The 19,478-nt window shown below is 40.4% G+C and overlaps 1 protein-coding gene across 7 annotated transcripts in view; it reads right to left on the reverse strand.

Moving 5' to 3' along the window:
• acaca (acetyl-CoA carboxylase alpha) overlaps window positions 1-18,817 on the reverse strand; it is a 46,473-nt gene extending 27,656 nt beyond the window's left edge. For 6 of the 7 annotated variants that reach the window (XM_058626663.1, XM_058626661.1, XM_058626662.1 and 3 more), the window contains exons 1-26: window positions 18,614-18,817; window positions 16,563-16,821; window positions 14,702-14,834; window positions 14,233-14,371; window positions 12,971-13,162; window positions 12,561-12,659; window positions 11,143-11,249; window positions 10,912-11,022; window positions 9,884-10,093; window positions 9,615-9,785; window positions 8,086-8,247; window positions 7,731-7,894; window positions 7,468-7,618; window positions 6,670-6,773; window positions 6,358-6,585; window positions 5,816-5,966; window positions 5,571-5,705; window positions 4,587-4,733; window positions 4,296-4,484; window positions 2,796-2,896; window positions 2,253-2,341; window positions 1,944-2,068; window positions 1,536-1,649; window positions 1,126-1,239; window positions 951-1,040; window positions 241-359 (exon numbers count right to left, since the gene is read on the reverse strand). In XM_058626663.1, the coding sequence (XP_058482646.1) occupies window positions 241-359; window positions 951-1,040; window positions 1,126-1,239; window positions 1,536-1,649; window positions 1,944-2,068; window positions 2,253-2,341; window positions 2,796-2,896; window positions 4,296-4,484; window positions 4,587-4,733; window positions 5,571-5,705; window positions 5,816-5,966; window positions 6,358-6,585; window positions 6,670-6,773; window positions 7,468-7,618; window positions 7,731-7,894; window positions 8,086-8,247; window positions 9,615-9,785; window positions 9,884-10,093; window positions 10,912-11,022; window positions 11,143-11,249; window positions 12,561-12,659; window positions 12,971-13,162; window positions 14,233-14,371; window positions 14,702-14,834; window positions 16,563-16,792 (3,575 nt within the window). In that variant the 5' untranslated portion in view covers window positions 16,793-16,821; window positions 18,614-18,817. The remainder of the gene's footprint in view (window positions 1-240; window positions 360-950; window positions 1,041-1,125; window positions 1,240-1,535; window positions 1,650-1,943; window positions 2,069-2,252; window positions 2,342-2,795; window positions 2,897-4,295; window positions 4,485-4,586; window positions 4,734-5,570; window positions 5,706-5,815; window positions 5,967-6,357; window positions 6,586-6,669; window positions 6,774-7,467; window positions 7,619-7,730; window positions 7,895-8,085; window positions 8,248-9,614; window positions 9,786-9,883; window positions 10,094-10,911; window positions 11,023-11,142; window positions 11,250-12,560; window positions 12,660-12,970; window positions 13,163-14,232; window positions 14,372-14,701; window positions 14,835-16,562; window positions 16,822-18,613) is intronic. The other variant, XM_058626664.1, reaches the window with a different exon arrangement.
• Between the last annotated feature and the right edge of the window lie 661 nt (window positions 18,818-19,478).

Raw genomic sequence — 19,478 nt, forward strand, 5'->3', positions numbered from 1 at the left:
ATTAAGCAGATAAAAGAATAAAGAGAGCTATTTAAGCTGATGCTAGCTGTGACTACATTGTTAGGGAGTGGCAGTGATGCGGCCAAACTGCCAGCATCACTGCCACCAAAGCATAATTCTACATCCACTGCTGATATAATTACTGACAGGTGTCCACAATGCCATTTTGGAGAGGGGAGGGCAGGAGAGGCGATGCACAGCACATGAGCATTGTCAGACATTTTCATGCGAGTGTGATACCTGTTGGGATGAGAGGAAGGCAGCATGAACTGGAACTCTACAATGCACGTGTTGTCCCTGAGTTGTCGATGCTGAACGCTGTTGAGCTCGTAGGCAATGTACGCTCTACGCACGTAAACCTGCAATTATGTGAGAGGAAACCACATACAATATTCATTAGATATGTTAAAGGGGATAATTCAAGTTCTTGGAAGTGTGGTTGTAAGAGGTACTGACACATTAGCACCAACTGACATCGTCACCACCTTGGCTTAATTGCAAAAAGCCAAGCAAATAAAATCTCTGCCAGTTTGCATCTACTGTATCTTTTCACTTTCTGAGCTGTCAACAACATCGATGAGTGCACAGAGCATGCAGCTATATACATTAGCAACTATACTGCAAGTTAATAAGTCCGTTCCTTTATCTGAATGTTTGTCAATCTTTTCCAAATAATGTAACTTTGTAAACCACTTACTCTGTCACACCAAATCCCATCAAGAAAATAAGCAATTTTACCTTATAGTAAACAGAAGTTAGTCAGTGCATTAACATGCATATCAAATAAATAAAGTGATCCACCTCTGCCTCCACTAGTTAAGTGTTATTCGGCAGCTTTGGTATTTTAAATAATATGTTCGGATTGACCTGCAGATCCTATGTTGCTGCAAGCTAAATACACAGACTTTAAGATTAGGTAAAGTCAATGATCCGATCAGTGTATGTCTCACCTCTAGCGCAGCCATCCTGACTACCTGATTACTGTGGTAGAAGAAGTTGGGTAGGACATCGAAGATGGACGTCTCTGAAAGGATCAGTTTCTAAAAAGAAAAAAGGATGACTTGAAATCTATTAATGAACATTAGATCAAGCAAAACATGTTATTTAATGTTCTTTGTCACCTACCTGCAGGTTCTCAATGCAGAATTGGTGGCCATACATATCAATGGCAGACAGGAAGATGGACTCCACCTGGTTGTGTCGCAGCTCATAAGAGGGAAGGTGGGAAGCTATCAATACCTGTGTAAAGAAGGCCAAATGTGGAAAATCAATACAGTTCAAGACTGCAAACACACATAATAGTATTTTTAATGTTTAGTAACATTACAGACCTTGAAATCTCATTTGTTTAGTATTTGTTTTCCCTGAGAGGAAATAAATCAGTCACTAAATAGAGTAAACAGTGACATCTGGTGGTGGAATTTTAGTTATGGATCATGGAGAAGAAATCTTTTTTGTTGTCTCCAAATGCCCGTTATTGTGCCTTTAAAAATGAGTTTGTGAATGTCACCCAAAAGTAAGAGGAAACATCTGACCTGCCGAGCACGCAGCGCCACCTTGGCATTGGTCGTCTTGCTGAGCTGGGTGAGTTCAGTCAAGATGGTCATCAGTTCATCTGTCAGAGTGGGATCACGGCCACACAGCTGGTCCTAAACACAAGAAATTACATTATTACATTATTAGTTTGATATTCTAAACCACATATTCATCAAATGCCTGTAATAGACACAGTCCACACATCATGTTACCGAGCCCTTAAAAGAAATAAGCTGATAAAATGTGGACTTTGAAAACACAGAGCTGAAACCAAGGGGGGGTTATAAGGGGTCTCAGTCCCTCAATTGAATCATCTCTTTTAGCTTTATACTTCTACTGATGTGAGAAAGTGGGACACATCTTTTTTTTCTGAGGAATAAAAATTGACAATAAGAAGGGACACTTACAATGAGCATTGTAACCATCAGGTTCTTCTTGGTGACTTGAGCATGGGAGAAGATATAGTTGAGCACGTTGGCCATGTCGCCTTTGTTTTCCTCCCGTAGTGCAAAAACACATTTGTCATAATGCCCTGTTAACAAGCCAACACACTTTGGTAAGATAAACTACGCAGATGAACTGCAGAGTCACAAGTTTAATGTGAAAGAGTGTCACCAAAGGGAGAGAATGTGGAGATGCAATGATTCATGATAAACTCAAGTGCAGAGTACGAAGAAACTACTCAGTTTGACAGTGGGTGTCTCTCAGTTCCTCACCATTCTGAAACTGGATCTCTACTTTCAGGTACTGTCTGAGCAAGTCCATGACCACCGCCTTCATGTGACCTCGTATTCCACTGCGATATCTGAGGGAGAGAAGAAAAAAAAAGGTGAGAGAAAGTCATCATCTCATATGGTTGCAATATGTCACCCTTGTTTCCCCATAGCTATGTGTCCATACAAAGGTAGAAAAAACTACAAAAAAAACTTTTGCAGTAGATTTCAGGCATAATGCATGTAGTTGTTGTCACAACAAGTTACAGCAAGTTGAGACTATTTAATTCAGTTCTGTTGTGTGAACCCAAGGTGTGCCCTGACAACTTTGAAATTGTTTGGATAAGAAATGCAGGAGAACGGGTGCTTCACTGGTAATAATATAACTTAAACAATGTTCTTTAATCACAAATCTAATAATAATGCCAACATTTGACAGTCCACACAACTGGCCAGCAGAAAACTGACAAAACACCATTCTCTGCAGTTAAAACTGAGTGATCTGTACGTGAAACATCATGTTAGGATGCCGAGTTAAACACTCACTTCTGCACCAGCTGAACAATGCTCTGAGTGTTCATGAAGAAGACTTCTCTCTCTGACTTTTTGTTCAGAGTAGCAGCGTGGCTGTCGAGGATATTTGCAATCTGGAAACAAAGCAGATAAACCATATAAGCATTTAATCCAAACAACTGAGGAGACTCATAATTTATTCCAGTGGAATCGTTGACCCTTTAGATCAGCTTGTTCTTGTTATATCCAAGTTGTGTGTGTGTAGATGAACCAGCAGGGAATACAAGGTCCAACCACGGGGTGAAATTAGTGAGAAAAACTAGTTAAATATAATCTGATCATGGCATCACCTTTTCACTTGTACTCATATAATTATACTGGACTGCTTTTGCTTTACTTAAATTAGACAGGAATATCTAATTTGATTGAATATGCATCACTATCACGGTACTCCATACTTTCCATTGCATCATCCTTAGACTTTTACTAAGATCCTGTGTGTCTTCACTCTGAGTTATCTTTTGAAATCATTTGTTGCACAAGTATATGTGCAAAGGGTGAAGGGGGTTCACGGCCTTGTTCTGCTGTGGAGTTGAAAATCCAAATGTAAGTGGATGATACAGTTGAGAAATTTACCAATATTACCACATTTATTTTGCACAGACCTCTAGCTGTCATTTTATGAATGAGGTCATAGAGGACAGTTTAGGTGTGTGTGCGCTTGTATATATAAATTTATGAGGTCCAAAAAATCACACAAATTTATCTTTGTGAGGACATTTTGACATTTTGTTTGGGCCCCACAACTTTAAAAGGCCTTTTCAGGGTTAGTTTTAGGATAAGGGTTAGAATTGAGTTTAGGTCAAGGGTTAGGTTAGGCACTTATTTGTGATAGTTAAGAGGCCAGGGAATGCATTATATCGATGATGTGTCCTCACTAATGTAAGATATAAATACAAGTTTGTGTGTGTTAATTTTCCTTAAGAGGGATTAACTTGTGTTTGTAAAAAACAGGTTTTGAATAGAAAAAGGTTTGAATAGATTGAGAAACTAATTCCTATAATACAGTTCCTGGAGAACTAAACCCCTGGGGGATTTTTAGTCAGTCTTTATATAATATGTGTAAATAAACAAATACAATGAGGCAGTGTTGTGTACTGTACAACATATTTACATACATACTACATCCTGTTCTCTGTAAAGTGGGGTTACTGTGGAAACTAATACTACAGACATAAACAAAATGGCTGCATGACAGGTATTATACTGTAAAACAGTGTTTCTCACATTATAATTTCAATCTATGGCAGAAGAGAAGTTAATTATACACATTATACATTAATTAATTGACGATACACACAACCGGTTCACATGACAGCCTAATAGCACACAAGCACTAAAACACCAAATGACCACCTCTTGAAACTTTGGTGGGGCAAATTAGACTATGGTGGGCCGTCACAGTGTAAATAATATGTGAGAAACACTGGTTAAAGAGAAGCTAGTGTGCAAAGTTAGAATGATGTGATTCACCTGCTGACTGGGAAACTGGCAGAGCACAGAGGTGATGTTGCTGGCATACTGAGCCATCTCCTTCTTGATGGCTTTCTCCACAGCAGGAGGGATGCGACCTGACACGCTGGTCATGATTTCTTGAAGCTCTAGCAGTGGTAAAGAGGGATCACGCATGGTTTTCATCAACCTCTCCACCCACTCCTTCAACTAGGAAAGTCACAAATTTCACACAGCATATATTTATACAACAGTTTCAAGACAAGAGTGATGCTTTTGGTGTGTTCACAGTGGTATGTAGAAAATGCTCACCCTTGCACTGAAGAAAGGTTCTGGAAGACAGTAGCCGTTCATGATGTGAACAAGGTGATCGAGTGTATTATGGAAGACTCTGTGGAGCTTCTCTCCTCTCAGAGCTACGGACTGGAGAGAAGGCAGGACCCCTGTGTGCAGCTCTGCCTACAAGACAAATACATGCCATTGTTTCATATATAGGCATTGAGATAGTAGGAAGAATTAGGGTCTGAAACAGACAAGCAGCCAAATCTAAATCCAAAGAAGCCAGCAGTTAACTTGAAAAAGGTATGTGCAAGTCAATTCCTCAAAGGGTTGAATTTTTTTTTACAAGAGTGGTTGTATGAGATACAAACAAATAATCAGTGCTAACTCTGCCATGCATGTCCCTGGGATTCAGCCTGAGGCATTGTCCTCACTGAAAACATGGCATGGACACAAGGAAAAACTGATTTAGACCCCTTAAAAAATATATCACCTGATAAAATCTACACCTTAATTTTATATTAATATGTTTGTCTGTTCAACAGCCTTTTCCAACTAGAAACTGAAAATGTCCTGCCTTGTTTGGTAAGTTTGTGTCACTCAATTAAATTGAAACAAAGGATTTCAATCACTGAATTCACAAAACAACATATTTTAAAAATTACTGCAGGAGGCAGCAGTGGATTAAGAACTCCTGTGTGCCATGCTGTACAATCACTGATTTTCTCTTTGGACTTTGACGCAGGGAGAGAATGGTTTACAAAGTGACATAAACTTCACTTTCCAGTCAGAAAAGGTCGTCTAAAGGTGTGAAAAAGCAGCAAACATATTCTTATTTTACTGTAGATTTAAGCAGGTGTATATTTTCTTAGTTGAGCCTTTAGTTAAATTGCTAGAATCTATTATTCCTTGCATCCCAGCAACTGTCGACTTGCCCATCCATATCATGTTTGACTTTGTAGCAGGCATATGTCTGAATCCTATCCAGTCACTACATAACACATGTTTATGAAATACCTGCTGCACTCTGCTTGGGTCATCCAGCTGCAGCTTGGCAATGACACAGCCGGGCTCCAGTGCTGCTCCGCCTCTCTTCACATAGTGGATACAACCAGACTCTGCAGCTGTGAGAGTCATGACCATCTTCATCACCTGAAAGTTGGTGGACATCAGAGTTTCCATTGAAAAAAGGCATTCAACAAAATAAAACAGAGCATTAACTGATCTTCCATCTTTCTGCTGGACAACATACTGCACTGTACCTCTATTTCAGCATAGCACTGGCCAGAAAACACATGCCCGCCATCCTCCACTGTGTACTGAATGATTTTTCCTGCTGATGGAGATCGCAGCAGTGACGGATCGTTCTCCTTTTCGAAAACACAAGTCTTGTTTCCGATAGTGATGCGATACCTTTAGATAGAGAAGAAGACTTTGACCATTCCTCGTCTGCAAAAACACTTTTACATACAGATATAACAACCTTGTTATCTACCAATATGATATCAAAAAACATTATTCTCCAAGTGTGTAAGGAGTATTTTGCTACCATAAAGATGAAATACATGACTTATTTAAAATGGTGTTGCTGCCTCTTGTTTACATTTTAACAGCCTGCAGTTAGTGAAGCTTTTATGGGATATTTGGGGTTTCTGGATCATGTCAAGTTTAACTTTATTTTTTCCAAAATTGGATCCAGTTATTTGAATCGGTATCTGAAAGATACTGACACGACTGACTCATCCCTGTTCACAAACATAACAGATTTAATAATCGATTCATTTTAATTTTTGTCTTCTCTTACCTGTCCACCTCCTCCTTCATGTATGTAGTGTAACTGCTGCCATCATAGGACAGCAAAAGACCTCCATCGCTGAGTCGATGGACATCAACCTCAGCAGAGGAGTTGTTCATTATGACCACATAGGAGTTGGGCGACTGGCGTGTCACAGTCAGAACGTACTTGGTGCCTTCGTAGATCAGCTCCACATCCACGGTGTTGAGCAGTGTGTGTGCTGGCAGCACCTGGCCCCTGGAACACAAAGAGTATTATATTCAAAAAAACTATTGAAATCACTGCCTTATATTGATTACCATGCGAGATTATAATCATCACCTTTCCAGAGAATGCAGGAAGTTGGACACACTATTCCTTAGATTAACATCTGCCACGTGAAGAGCCCCACTCACAATTCCCAGCATGGTGTCAGGGCGCTCTGCCTGCACACAACAATCAGCAAATAATGAAGGACTTGAGTTTGACTAGAATTTTAAAGAATAAACCAGAATATAATTATCTTCAAAACTTGAATGTAGTGTTGTTTCAGCACTGATACCATGACCCCGTTCAGATCAAGTGGACATATGGAATACATCCTTGAAGCGTCTTTAAACTGCTGCAGTTTTGCAGTGAATTGAAAGTATTTTTATATCTGTTTTAATGTAATATTTGCACTTGTAGTGTATTGATTTACTCCTCACACTCTTTTTTTTTTTTCTTCTATGTACCCATCATGTTATTTCCTGGTCAGTTTCCATTTGTGGGCATGTTAATCAATCAACATTTTGTTTCCTCTACTCTTTTTTTGTGTATTCTGTTATTAATGATTTGTTATGGCCCTGTACGAGTGAAATTAAAGTGTCTGGTATGCATTTTATGTGTAAGGGAAGTCAAAATAAGTGTGATTGATCAGCATTCAAGGGAAGTGAGATATAATCACAAGAGGTCACAGGAGACGCATTCAGGATCCATTGTAACAGTCGTACATAGAGCTGTCCACTTGTGATCAGCTCTTTCAGGATAGATGTCTATACATGGTCCAAACAGGGGCTATCTCACAAATTGAGTATGTCAAACATGATCTTTTTTTTTTTATTATCCCCCAGTATCTATGGCTGGAACAAGTCTGCATACCTGCATCTTCTCTGAGATGAGTCTGTCTAGCCAGCCTGTGTCAATGCTGTTGTGCTGAAAGCTTTCTGTCTCCAGAAGCTTTATGAGGTATTCCACTGTTGTCCTGAAGTCTCCTCTGATAGACAACTCCTTCAGAGCCACCACCATGTTGCTAAAAAAATTATTAAGACAGAAATAAATACCTTTGATTAGACAACCTCATATATAAAGGAATAAAAAAAAGGTTCCAGAGTGACCCGTCTGAGAAAATTCTGTGTACTCACGAGATGGCTTCTTCGCGATTCTCTCCCCAGGAGAAGCAGTGTCCAAATTGGGAGTCAGCAAACTCGTGCAGACCTCCAGCCGCGGCAACACTAAAGTAGCCCCAAACGTTCTTATTGCTGCGGAAATTCAGCTCCTGCACGGTTCCAGAGCTTGGCTTGAATCCCTGCAATCAAACACAAACATCACATCTTATCTCTTATCTTCTCGATTTAAAAATCAATGGATCATTTAGGAGTAAAACAGAATTGAAAGTATGAATGTGACAACATAAAAAGGCACACATCATAGGGTTTGAGTAAACATGTAGCTTTGGCAAGTATGGAATTTTGAATATGTGGAGGAAGCGAAACATACCTCATCAGGATTTTCACTGGTGATTCGTGCTGCAATGACATGGCCACGTGGGGAGGGGGCAGTAGACAGACCCTCAAAGTCAATGAGACTGTCTCCCCAGGGCTGGACACCATAAAGCATCCTGATGTCTTTGATCCGGTGAAGAGGAATACCCATAGCAATCTGACAGAAGACAGTGTGATAGAATGTAAGGTAAATGTAAACGAGTTTATGAGCAGATTGACAGTCTGTAAACAAACAGAGATTTAAACACATAAGAGCACATAAAGAGTGGGACAAAATTATTTGATCTTGTGCGTGCACCCACTACATGAATAAAATTAATTAATTCTCTATTAAACTCTGTTGTTAGAGACTCACTGTTGTTTCTTTATCAGGTTTCCTCAGAATTATTGTTGTTCTATTTGTATTAATAAAAGAGTTAACAGACCTGATTATTTGATTACAGATCATTAAAACACTATATCTGCCCCCAAAAAATGAATGATGAATGATGAATGAATTTATATCGTTAACTGCTTTAAAATCAAACCTAATCCAACCATTAGGTACCTATAGATTACGAGCCCTATAGCATATACTGTACTATAGGGGCGGTTCCCACGGTGTTGGCCGCCGCCCTCTAGTGGGCCTTAGAGATAACTGAATGTAGTGTGGTGTCAGTGGGCCCTGTGCTGTTTTCACACCAGACGCTATTTTTCACGTCTCTGGCCATCACGCCAAAGGATCATTCTGTACATTTTGTGACGTGATGGGAGCACTGGATGCAAGTTGCCGAATTTTAAACAGAAACATTTCTTTTCACCATCAACCAAAGCATTGTTGCACTCACTGCCCTCAACAGTGAAACTCGCCAAGTTGTGTCTGGCTACAGATGGTGTTGTGAAACCAAACAAGATGGCGGTTGCTTCTCTACAGACGTTTCCACAAGAGATAGAGTGCATATGGCAACTTATGTCGCAGAGCTTCGAATGCCCACATGCAAAAAGTACAAGTTTCCCCTCCATTGTAAGCAGATTTTTCGCTTTATGTTTAGAGGCATATTACCTCTAAAATTGCTAAGTTCCTCTGTACGTGGATTATGAATATATTTACTTTGAATGAACTACTTGAGTTTTCATTGACTGCTGTCAACATCATGTTTTGGGGTATCTAGGCAGTCAATAAAAAAAAGTTAGAGAGTCCTTTTGTTTCAGTGTGTGTGGCACTCCCACAGTAACACCCAATCAGCTCCACTGCACAGTAATCGCAACACCGCCCATCTGCACTGACCTATTTACACACAGCCCCAAATGCTGAACAGACCATGTGACCCAGTGCTTCTACAACCACTGCATCCTAATACAATGTTTTTGAGTGCCGCCTCCTCCTTTAGCCGTTGGTTGCCTAGTGATATGGGGCCCATCGAGTGCAGGGTAGTGAAGCCGGTGAAGCGAACTAACTTGTCTGCTTCAGTGTAGTCACTGACTTGAATGCATGATATAATGTAACTCTTCTAGTAGGAGAAGCGTTGAGAAGTTGAAACTCACCTGGAGCTGAGCAGCAGGTAAGTTGACATCAGCCACCATCTCAGTACAGGGATGTTCCACCTGCAGACGAGGGTTGAGCTCCAGGAAGTAGAAGCTGCCATCCTGGCTGTAGAGATACTCCACTGTGCCTGCACTGACATATCCCACCATCTTAGCCAGGTTCACTGCACACTGCGGGAAGAGAGCAGGTCTGTTCATATCACAATTAAAATTCTGTTGGTCTTAAAACTCCATTATGAGCTTTAGTGTATATTTATTAGGGTTCATACCCTTTCCATATCTTCAAACACGACAGAAGTGGCAATGGTAGCAGGAGCCTCCTCTATGATCTTCTGGTGACGTCGCTGCACAGAACAATCTCGACCAAACAGGGAAATGGCATTGCCATACTGATCACCCAAGATCTGGACCTCCAAGTGGCGGGCATGCTTGGCTAGCTGCATGACAAAAATGGGTGACCCCGGGACTTCTGCCTGGACCTGAAGAACCAAAGTGAGAGCACATCCATTTGTAAGGAAAGGCAAAATGCATTTGTACTGCATACTGTTATCATAGTGTAGAGCAGGGATAGTCATTTAAAATCCCATGAGATCCAGATTAGCAAAGGTTCAAAACATTAGAATGTCTGTATAACAAGTGCAGTTAAACGGTTAAGTCCAATGAACTGTATATTTAAATATGTACGTCATATGCACAACTGATTTTCAAATCACATATAAAACATTACATACAAAGTCAGAAAGATGCTAATTTCACATCAGTCAGACTGGGAGAAGCAAACTGTCCAAAACCCATTGCGATAAGAATAATTTCAATATTTCGATGCACCCCAAGCTAATGAGACCAGGCGAAGCGGGATCAACATCACAGGAAGTGAGAAAGGAAGCTAAAGGAAGACTACTAATGAAATTAAACATGTGTCAGTAGTGCAACCGTTCTCTGTGTGTGCAGGTTTTCTCCAGGTTCCTCTGCTTCCTCCCACAGTCCAAAAACATGCAATATAGGGATTAGGTAAATTGGACACTCTAAATTGACCGTAGGTGAGAGAATGAGAGTGAATGGTTGAATGGTTGTTTATCTCTACATGTGGCCCTGCGATGGACTGTCCAGGGTGTACCCCACCTATCGCCCTATGTCATTGTAAAAATAATACAACTCACATCCCGAGGTAGCATTGTTAGGCCCTGACCTAACTGGCACCCCAGAAAGTAGTCAGACCTTTACAAATCAATTAAATCCTATTCTACAAAGTCCTGAATGATGTTTCATTAAATCCTTAGTGTGAATATCCACCTACCTGTCTGAAAAGGTTAGGGAAATCATCAGCAGTGTTGACTTTGCGGATTCCTTTTCCACCACCACCTTCAGAGGCTTTCACCATTACAGGGTAGCCCACCTTCTCAGCAGCCTGACAAATAAACAAACAAATAAACAAAAAACAGCTTTCCAGCATGCATACATGAACATACCAAAACACATCCAACATTAATTTGGGAATTATGAACCATCAGTGACATGACATGCTTACTTTCAGGCCGTCCTCTACATCTTCAATGCAGCCACACTCATACACGTCCTGAGGAACGTTGATGGTCTTCCTTCTTTGGTCGTTTTCTGTCCATTCTACTGTCAGGCCTGAGAATGACAAGTGACAAACATAGCATGTGTGTGAGTGTGTGTGTGGCTCCTCCAATGGACACACCGCAACGTTTCAAAGCAGAGAACAGAAAGTTTTTCATAATTTGAAACTGACCAAAAATTTATATCACAGTATTTTTCAAAATTTCACAGTATACAACAGTATTTTCTTTATACATGAGCGCTCCAGTTATAGATAAATGGTAAATGGTCTAGCAATTTTCTAGTCTTGATGACCACTCAAAGCTGCTTTACACAACAGTTTTGCCATTCACCCATTCACACACACATTTTCTATCACTCATCTTTCATACTCATTAAGTGATGATTAAGGGGTTAAGTGTCTTGCCCAAGGACACATCAGCATGTAGACTTGCGGAGCCGGGAATCAAACCCACAGCCTTTCGAGTTGAAAGAGGACTTGCTCTACCAATGAGCTAACTTCGCCTACCTACACCTCTAGGTACCAAAAGAGGTGTAGTTGTTTGAGGTGTGTGTGTGTGTGTGTACGCTCGTATTGCACTAGTGGTCGAGCGTGAGAGAGGGAGCGGCGTATTTGTGTGTGTGTCTGTTAACGTAACTACAAACATTCTTGTGACTCTCAAATGTGTATTCTGCTGGTGGAGTAATTTGATCATTCCTGCAGGTACAACCATAGTTACTTCTTCAGCTAAGCCCGCAGTATGTATGGTGCAGCAGTCAAAAGGGTACCCCGTCAAACAATATTCTGCCGTGCCACATTCTGATTTTCATATCCACCGGTATTGTGGTATAAAAAATGGATGTAAAAAAAATGGTATGAATCAGGGCGATGGTAGCTCAGTGGTAGAGCGTCATTCAACTGGAAGAATGGGGGTTTGATTCCCGGCTCTGCTAGTCTACATGCCGATGTGTCCTTGGGCAAGACACGTAACACCAAGTTGCTCCCGACGGTTGTATCGGTAGCGTGTAAACGGGTATGAAAGATGTGTGATAGAAGAATACACATATATGTGCTGCATGAATGTGAGAGAATGGATGAATGGCAAAAATGTAGTGTAATGGAGCTTTGAGTGGTCATCAAGACTACTATATAAATACAGATCATTATACCACCCAGCACGACTTGACACTTCAAACACTAAGCATTTTTTCATTCATTAATTTTCAATCACCCATATTTGGCAAGGTGGTTAGTAAAAATGTTTCAATTCAAGAGATACTTTTATTTATTCACCTTACAATATTTCTAAAACAATGCAATGATTGAAAAAATTATCAACGGCGTCAACAGAAGTCTTTCTTTTGATGCGACAAACTTTGACCTACCTGTTCCGCTCCAGGGTAGAGTTGGAATACCAGCTGTCTGAGCGACAATGGAGGAGGCAATCTTGTCTCCTAAAGCCCACATCGCCTGACTTGGGGGCCCTGAGGAAAGAGAAGACAATAAACATGAAAAAAAAAATGTATTTATGTAAATATAGACAAAGGTCTGTTACATTTAAACCATTGTCAAATTCGTTCAAACAATGCTGAACAAAGCGTATCAGCTTCACATGACTCTCCATGTGGTTCTCAGCCGTGTTTAGATGTCGACCGGCAACATTCCCGCGATGCACACAGGAAGTTATTTGCTCCCGCCCCCCCCCCCCCCCCAGCCCCTGCTCTGCTGCTGTATACACACAAACGCTCACAAAATGCACACAAAAGTCATAAGAAAGATAGGAAAGTTGTCTAACCCATAAAGGCAATGCCATTCTTTTGCAGCAGCTCTGGGAGTTTCGGGTTCTCTGAAGCATGACCCCAGCCAGCCCACACTGCCTGTACAGGTATTCGTTTGGCGATGTCCAGAATGAGCTCCACATTAGCATAGTTGTTGTTGTTGGTCCCTCCAGGCACAGGTACATAATGATCTGCCATTTTGATATATTCTGTAGGGAAAAAAAAAAAAGATGAAAAAAAGAAAACTCAATTATTAATCCTGTACAAACCAATTTTTTGCGTTTCACCCTTGCAACTCTTATTGAGGTTGACAAATACAGGTTTTTCTATGGCCGATGCTGATTTTTAGAAATCAGGTCAGTCGATGGCTGATAATTGATGCAGATGTTTTTGTCCCATAAATTTAACCAATATCCTTCTTTTCCTCCATCTGATCAAGCAAATAACACAAATAAATGCTTAACCAGTGACTGAACAACAGTGAAGGTCTGTCTCTAATATTGACATTTCTAATAATAAAAATAAAACTAAGGCTGCAAGCAGCACTGACTGAAAAGTCCCTCTCACTCCCTGCACATGTCAGAGTGTTGAGTGACAGCAATGGTCATTGTGTGGTGCTACGGGGAGGCACCAATAATTTGTTATATCAGTGTAAAGCAAGTGCAGACCACACCCTGAAAGCTTCATTTAAATAAAACAACGTTTATTACTGAAGGTGTGATTCCTGTTGCCACTGGGTGGTGCAATGCTATGCAGGTTATCACCATGGACCGATTGGCCCTACAAAAAAGGTGACAAAAAATAGAGACGCGGCGAATGCCTGCTGCATGCTATTCCTGCAAACATACTTTTGGCCACCACCATGGTTGCCACGGTAACCCACACAGAGAGGAAGGTGAGTGTGGGGTGTGTTTAGGCAGAAGCTTGCTACATACTATAATTCCTGCAAAATTCACAGAATAGCTCTCAGCCTGATCACAACCTTTGCATTTTCTCATGTTTGGTGAGTTTTCATGCATGACAAGGCCCGCAAAAGAGCACTCAAAGATGACGATGAAGTATTGACAAACGTATAGGTCTACCTCTCAATTCACAGCTTGTGTCTGATTATTGATCCATATTCTTGACAATTAAAAGAATGCAAATCATACACATTGGCAATTGCTATCTAAGAATGAGGGACATCTAATGATGAGACAACATACTGGCTTGCTGACATGTACAACACTGTTGTCACACAGGTATTTTACATGTTAAGACAAATCGTGCTTAAGCTCACCTGCATTGGCTTTCAGATCTTCTGGGGTCACCATGACAACAAAGCGAATTGCCCTTTCATTGCGAAACATCTCGTAGGCCCAGCGCCTTATGGAGCGCATGCATTTGACAGCTGCAATTCCATTGTTGGCAATAAGAACCTGGAAAGGTGAGACAGTTCAATGTACAGCAAAGTAGATAAAACTCTCTGCAATAACAGCATGAAGATAAATTGTAATTTGTAATTTTATGAAAAGGTTTTGTACTGCTTAGCCTATGGTGGCAACACAAGCTGTGGATTAATGTAATAAAGCAGCAGTGGTTGAGAGAACCGCTGAGCAAGCGCTGATAACCAGCAGCAACAAATCAGTTAATTTGATTTAACTTCTTCACTGCACTGGTTTGTGTGGAGTATTAAAACAACTGGCATCACGACTAGCATTATTAGCATGCCTTTATGGCGGCAGTTCACCAAAGAAGAAAATAATTACCTTCTCGATGACCTTGTTGCCACCGAATCTGGTGACGAACTCTGCCGGTGAAGCCACTGTGAAGTCCCTCTGCAGATCGATGCGCCGGCGATCTCTGCCTTGCTTGACCAGGTGTAGCCCTGACATGCTTGGTCTATTTGAAGAAAAACAAAAAATGATTTACTTAAAATCGTTGGGTCATTATTTTTGAGAAAATAGAGTAGATAGATTAGGTAGCTGTAATAATAACAAGGTGTCATGCTGTCATTTGAATTTGAAACTGAAACCTGAAGGAAACTTCAGTGTTTGAATAACAGCTGAACTTTGAAAATGGGTTATCAGCTCATACTGACACCAGGTTATCCAGGGAGCAGCAGCTTGGGCTACTGTCCCTGATCTAAATGTCATGGCTTAGTGTGGGGAGGTTATGATTGAAATAAGTAACCAATCATAGAAATAACAGTAGATCATTAAGGGTTAGCGCATCCAAAATATAGTATGTACCATGGACAGAACTGTTCACTAGTCTTCAGACAGACTTCCAACAGCTCTTATAAATCAAGCCACAGTCCCAGAGGAACCCATATGGGGGAGAGTGTAGCACAGGGGAAGGACTACAGACTGGTGGGTGTGCCAGTGCTCGGGCTCGTTTGTCTGGCTGGCGTCTGTGGCCTGATACTGCATTATTGCGTCACCAAAGGGGTTCCTAGAAAAGCTAATGCAAACTGGAGGCTCTAATTTCAATCCAGCAGTGAAACTGCAAGAGTTTGAACGCTCCTATCAGAGAGGAAATTATGGAGGTGGAGAAGGAAGACTCCTCCCATACAGTATTTCCAGTTTATAAAACTGCAATCTTGTCTAACTTCTGTCAACCCTCATCCTCCATTGTCCTTGTGAAAATACCAACAACAACTGGACTGGACAAAGGATTTCTAGAGAATGCAGTTCCATCAAAACTGAAACTGTCTGTCTCTCATACACGAGTGGAAAAAAGGAATACACAAAGTGAAGCGGCTACATAAAAACTGTACAAAAAGCAAAGGGAGAAGTGTAGGAGATTTTTTGCAGCAAGTTACGAATCATTTTCTAATTTATAAGTGAAAAGACTGTGAAAGCCCTGTGAAAGCCATGTGGCTGGCTGAGAGACTGAACACTGCAGCTCTGTCAGTAATGAATAGTTCCTTTCCACTGAACATTCATGAGTGAACTTTTTCCAACTTTTGCAAACTATCATCCTGAAATGTGTGCCCACTCTCCAGGCCAGGACACAGTAACCCTTTAGCAGTGTGCTGCAAGTGAAGCCACATTTTTCACATGCACTGTATAAAAAAAGGCTACCCTGTGAAGGAGGGGCACAGAACTCCATGAGTAAGCTACACTAAGGTAGCATTTAAATATGCAAGATCCCAGTGTTCATATTTTCTTTAGTATATTTAATAGCCAAAGAGAATAATATGTAATCCAAGGCTTAAGGCAATAATGTCATCAAAAATAAGCCAGGTTTACAAGGTTTCGAAATGAATTGCAAACAATAAAACCTCAAGAATTAATTGTATTTCTTAAAATTAGGGAATCACAAAGGCTGCAATTTAATTATTGTTTTTCTTTTATTGTTCTGCATTTGATGCTAACTTGCATAGTATATCATTTGTTATGTGGGTGGTATTTCATGCTGCACCTTGTTTTAAATATACAACACAATAAATATGAAACTGAGGTTTGACTTTAAAGTTTATATCAAACGTAAGCTCACATTCCTAATACATGTCAGAAAGATCACGAGTAGATATTTTACCCAAATTGCTCAGGCCTACACTAAACTAAAAATATTAAACACCAACAGACTCAATGGGAGGCAGATTAATCAGGTGTGGTTTCTAACCTTAGATTCTGCACGGAGGCATCATTTTGGTCAGAGACTATTTCATACGGGCTGTCTGAGCTGTTGGACGATGGTGACACAGAGCGTGTCTCCTTTCCATCCAGTGGCATTTCCAGCTTCCCTTGGTTTTCATCTTCTGAGTTCTCCTCCGATACTGATCCCACAATAAAGTGGGAGTGCAGCCTGTCTACAGTCGGGTTTTTGTTGGCAGCGCCGTCCTGTTGTGCCATGGTCGGGCGACACGAACAGGCTGCGAATACTGACAGCAGAAAGAAGAGCGGCGGCAGGTTATAAAGGAGCAGACACAGTCCAAACAGTTGGTACGGTGCAACATGAATTACACTTGGCAGCCACGCAATGCCACGCTGTTTGCCATATTGCAAAAGCTGGTTACATAAAGCAAAGTGAATTGATAATGAGACCAAAATTGCAACACATCAGCATCAGTACACGTGTGCAGGTTCTACATATCAATAATTAATGTGATAAATGGCAGCTTGACTTTTGCTCCTAATGAAAAAGTTGAAGAAACCAGACACCTTCTTTATCTGCAGAAGATGTGATCTCTTGTATCAGTGCACAAGTGATCTCTGCACTTTGCACTTTTTTTTATTTATCCTTAGTATTTAGTTATTATTTTAGAAATTTACTGACAGTATGCCTTTTTGTAAATGTCCCAGGGCTCATGTACATCATGTACTAATGATTATTTTCTCAATGTATCTATTAATTGTTTGGTTCATAAAAATTTAGATTGGTTTCCCAAACCTTATGATGATGACATTCTCAAATGTTCGTTTTTGTCCATAAACCAAAAGCAAAATGATTACTTGCTGTATGTAGCAGAGAAACCAGAAAATGTACACATTTAAGAAGCTGAAAAATCTCAAACCATTTAAGTCCTAACCCATTTTGTCAACCCTCTGGTAAAAGCTTTGTAAAGCTTGTTGTAGCTTTACAACATTTTGTAAAATTGTTTAGGTAAAGGGGTTTGGTTTATCGGTTTCTACTGTATCCATGTGCTTCTTCTGAAAGCTTAGAAATAAAACTGAAAGTTGTGTTTCTGAAAATAAGGTAACAAAATTAATGTAATGTTTCCTATCTATAAGTTAATGAATACACGGAACACAAACGGAAATTAAGGTGAAGTGACTCCAGTGTGTTAAAGAGTTAAGAGCATTTAAAATTTTTAACAACAATATTGTAAATCTCAATTATTTTTGTCAATAATTGTGGCAGGAAATACCAATTAAAACAAGTGTAGTTTGCATAATACTGACTACTGAGCACTATATTAATTCATGTAATATTACAAACTCACTTAGTAGCGCACTAGCTTAAGACGTCCAATTCATTTCTAATGGAGAAACATGCTAGCGCTACATTTAATTTTTGTTTCTTTCTTCTTTTTTTGTTCACCGGTCAGTGGTGGGTTAGGGTTAGGGTCTGTGGTAGACTCTCGGTTACTCGGTGACACGGGCAGGCAGGCACACCTTCTGTGCTATGTCTTACCTGTGAAGAGCTGCTTGCGAGACCAGAAAAACAAGCCGAACACTGCAGCCGCACACACCGCATACGTGAGCCAGAGTACCATGACAGAAAGAGTTATGCTGTCAGCTCAGTGAAACTGCTTAGCAAGCACAAACCTCTGCCAACAAGCATGATATTTATTTATTTATTTAATGACACAAGTTGATAACGGCGTTACCTGTCACCGCAGTCAGAGTTAGCTCCAGGTAAAGCTGAGACGATTAAATGACAGTGTAAATGTAAGCTAGCTTAGCGGAGGCTTACACACAGTGTGACGACAGTGCCACCGGCCGGTGTTCAGTACTGTACTGCTCACTACTGTACTGTTCATCACTACTGTACTGTTCACCATTGTACCGTTCACTACTGTACCGCTCACTACTGTACCGCTCACTACTGTAGTGTCCACTACTGTATTGTGCACTGTTGTTGACTACTGTGCTGCCCATGTACTGAACGATACTAACCGTAAACAGACGCGGAAACTCAATCCGACATAAACAGCGAGGCGAGGAACTCACCGGTGGTAATAAACCGACACGTAATCCTGACAGCGTGGAGTCCAAAGGCTCAAATTAGTTCCGGGCGCCAAACACACATCCCCGTCTCCACTGACGATGACGAAGAAGAAGAAGAAAAAAAATCACATCGTGATGGGGTGACGCAGCTCCATAGGACGCTTTAACAGCAGAGAGTGGTGTGATGTGACGAAGAGCAGCCAGGTTACTCCCGGACGTTCACCCCTGATCCCAGCTTCCGCTGTAGAAACAGATGTAGTAGAAGAGACGCTTATTTTGTGATATATTTTATAACGAAGCCGACTTCTATAAAACAGGAAGTGCATCCTTTAATAGACGTTGGATAAGCCTATAACTGTACATATATATAGATATATAGATATATAAATATACATATATAGTGAAAATATAACTATATTTCATCTTCTTGAATGCAAGGTTCTTAATGAATGCAAGGTTTGTCTATTTTTCTACCTATCAAAATATATCCAGGTAGTGTTTATCGTGAGTTATTTGGTTGTGTTTTGCAGTGGAACATTTGCACATTAAGTGCACATCTGCTCCATGTATTAAAAACCAAAGCCATTCAAGTGGTTTACTTGTTTACAGCAAATGTAATGTCTGCTGTTGTTTTTTTGTTATTTTTCAATTCAGTGTCACCACCCTTCACGTTTAATATAAAAATGCTTATTTTTTATTCATTTATTATGAATAAAAACATAATAAAAACACTTATGTCATTTATCTCTGTTTTTGTTATAGATTAATTTTGCATCGTTAATATTTGTTTTTATTGTGAAGCATGCAGTGCTCCATATCAAATCAAACACTTGTACTAATTCTGTAAAATATCATCCTGAATGTCTTT

The sequence above is a fragment of the Solea solea genome, chromosome 4 (assembly GCF_958295425.1).
Source record: "Solea solea chromosome 4, fSolSol10.1, whole genome shotgun sequence".
Classification (NCBI taxonomy): Eukaryota; Metazoa; Chordata; class Actinopteri; order Pleuronectiformes; family Soleidae; genus Solea; species Solea solea.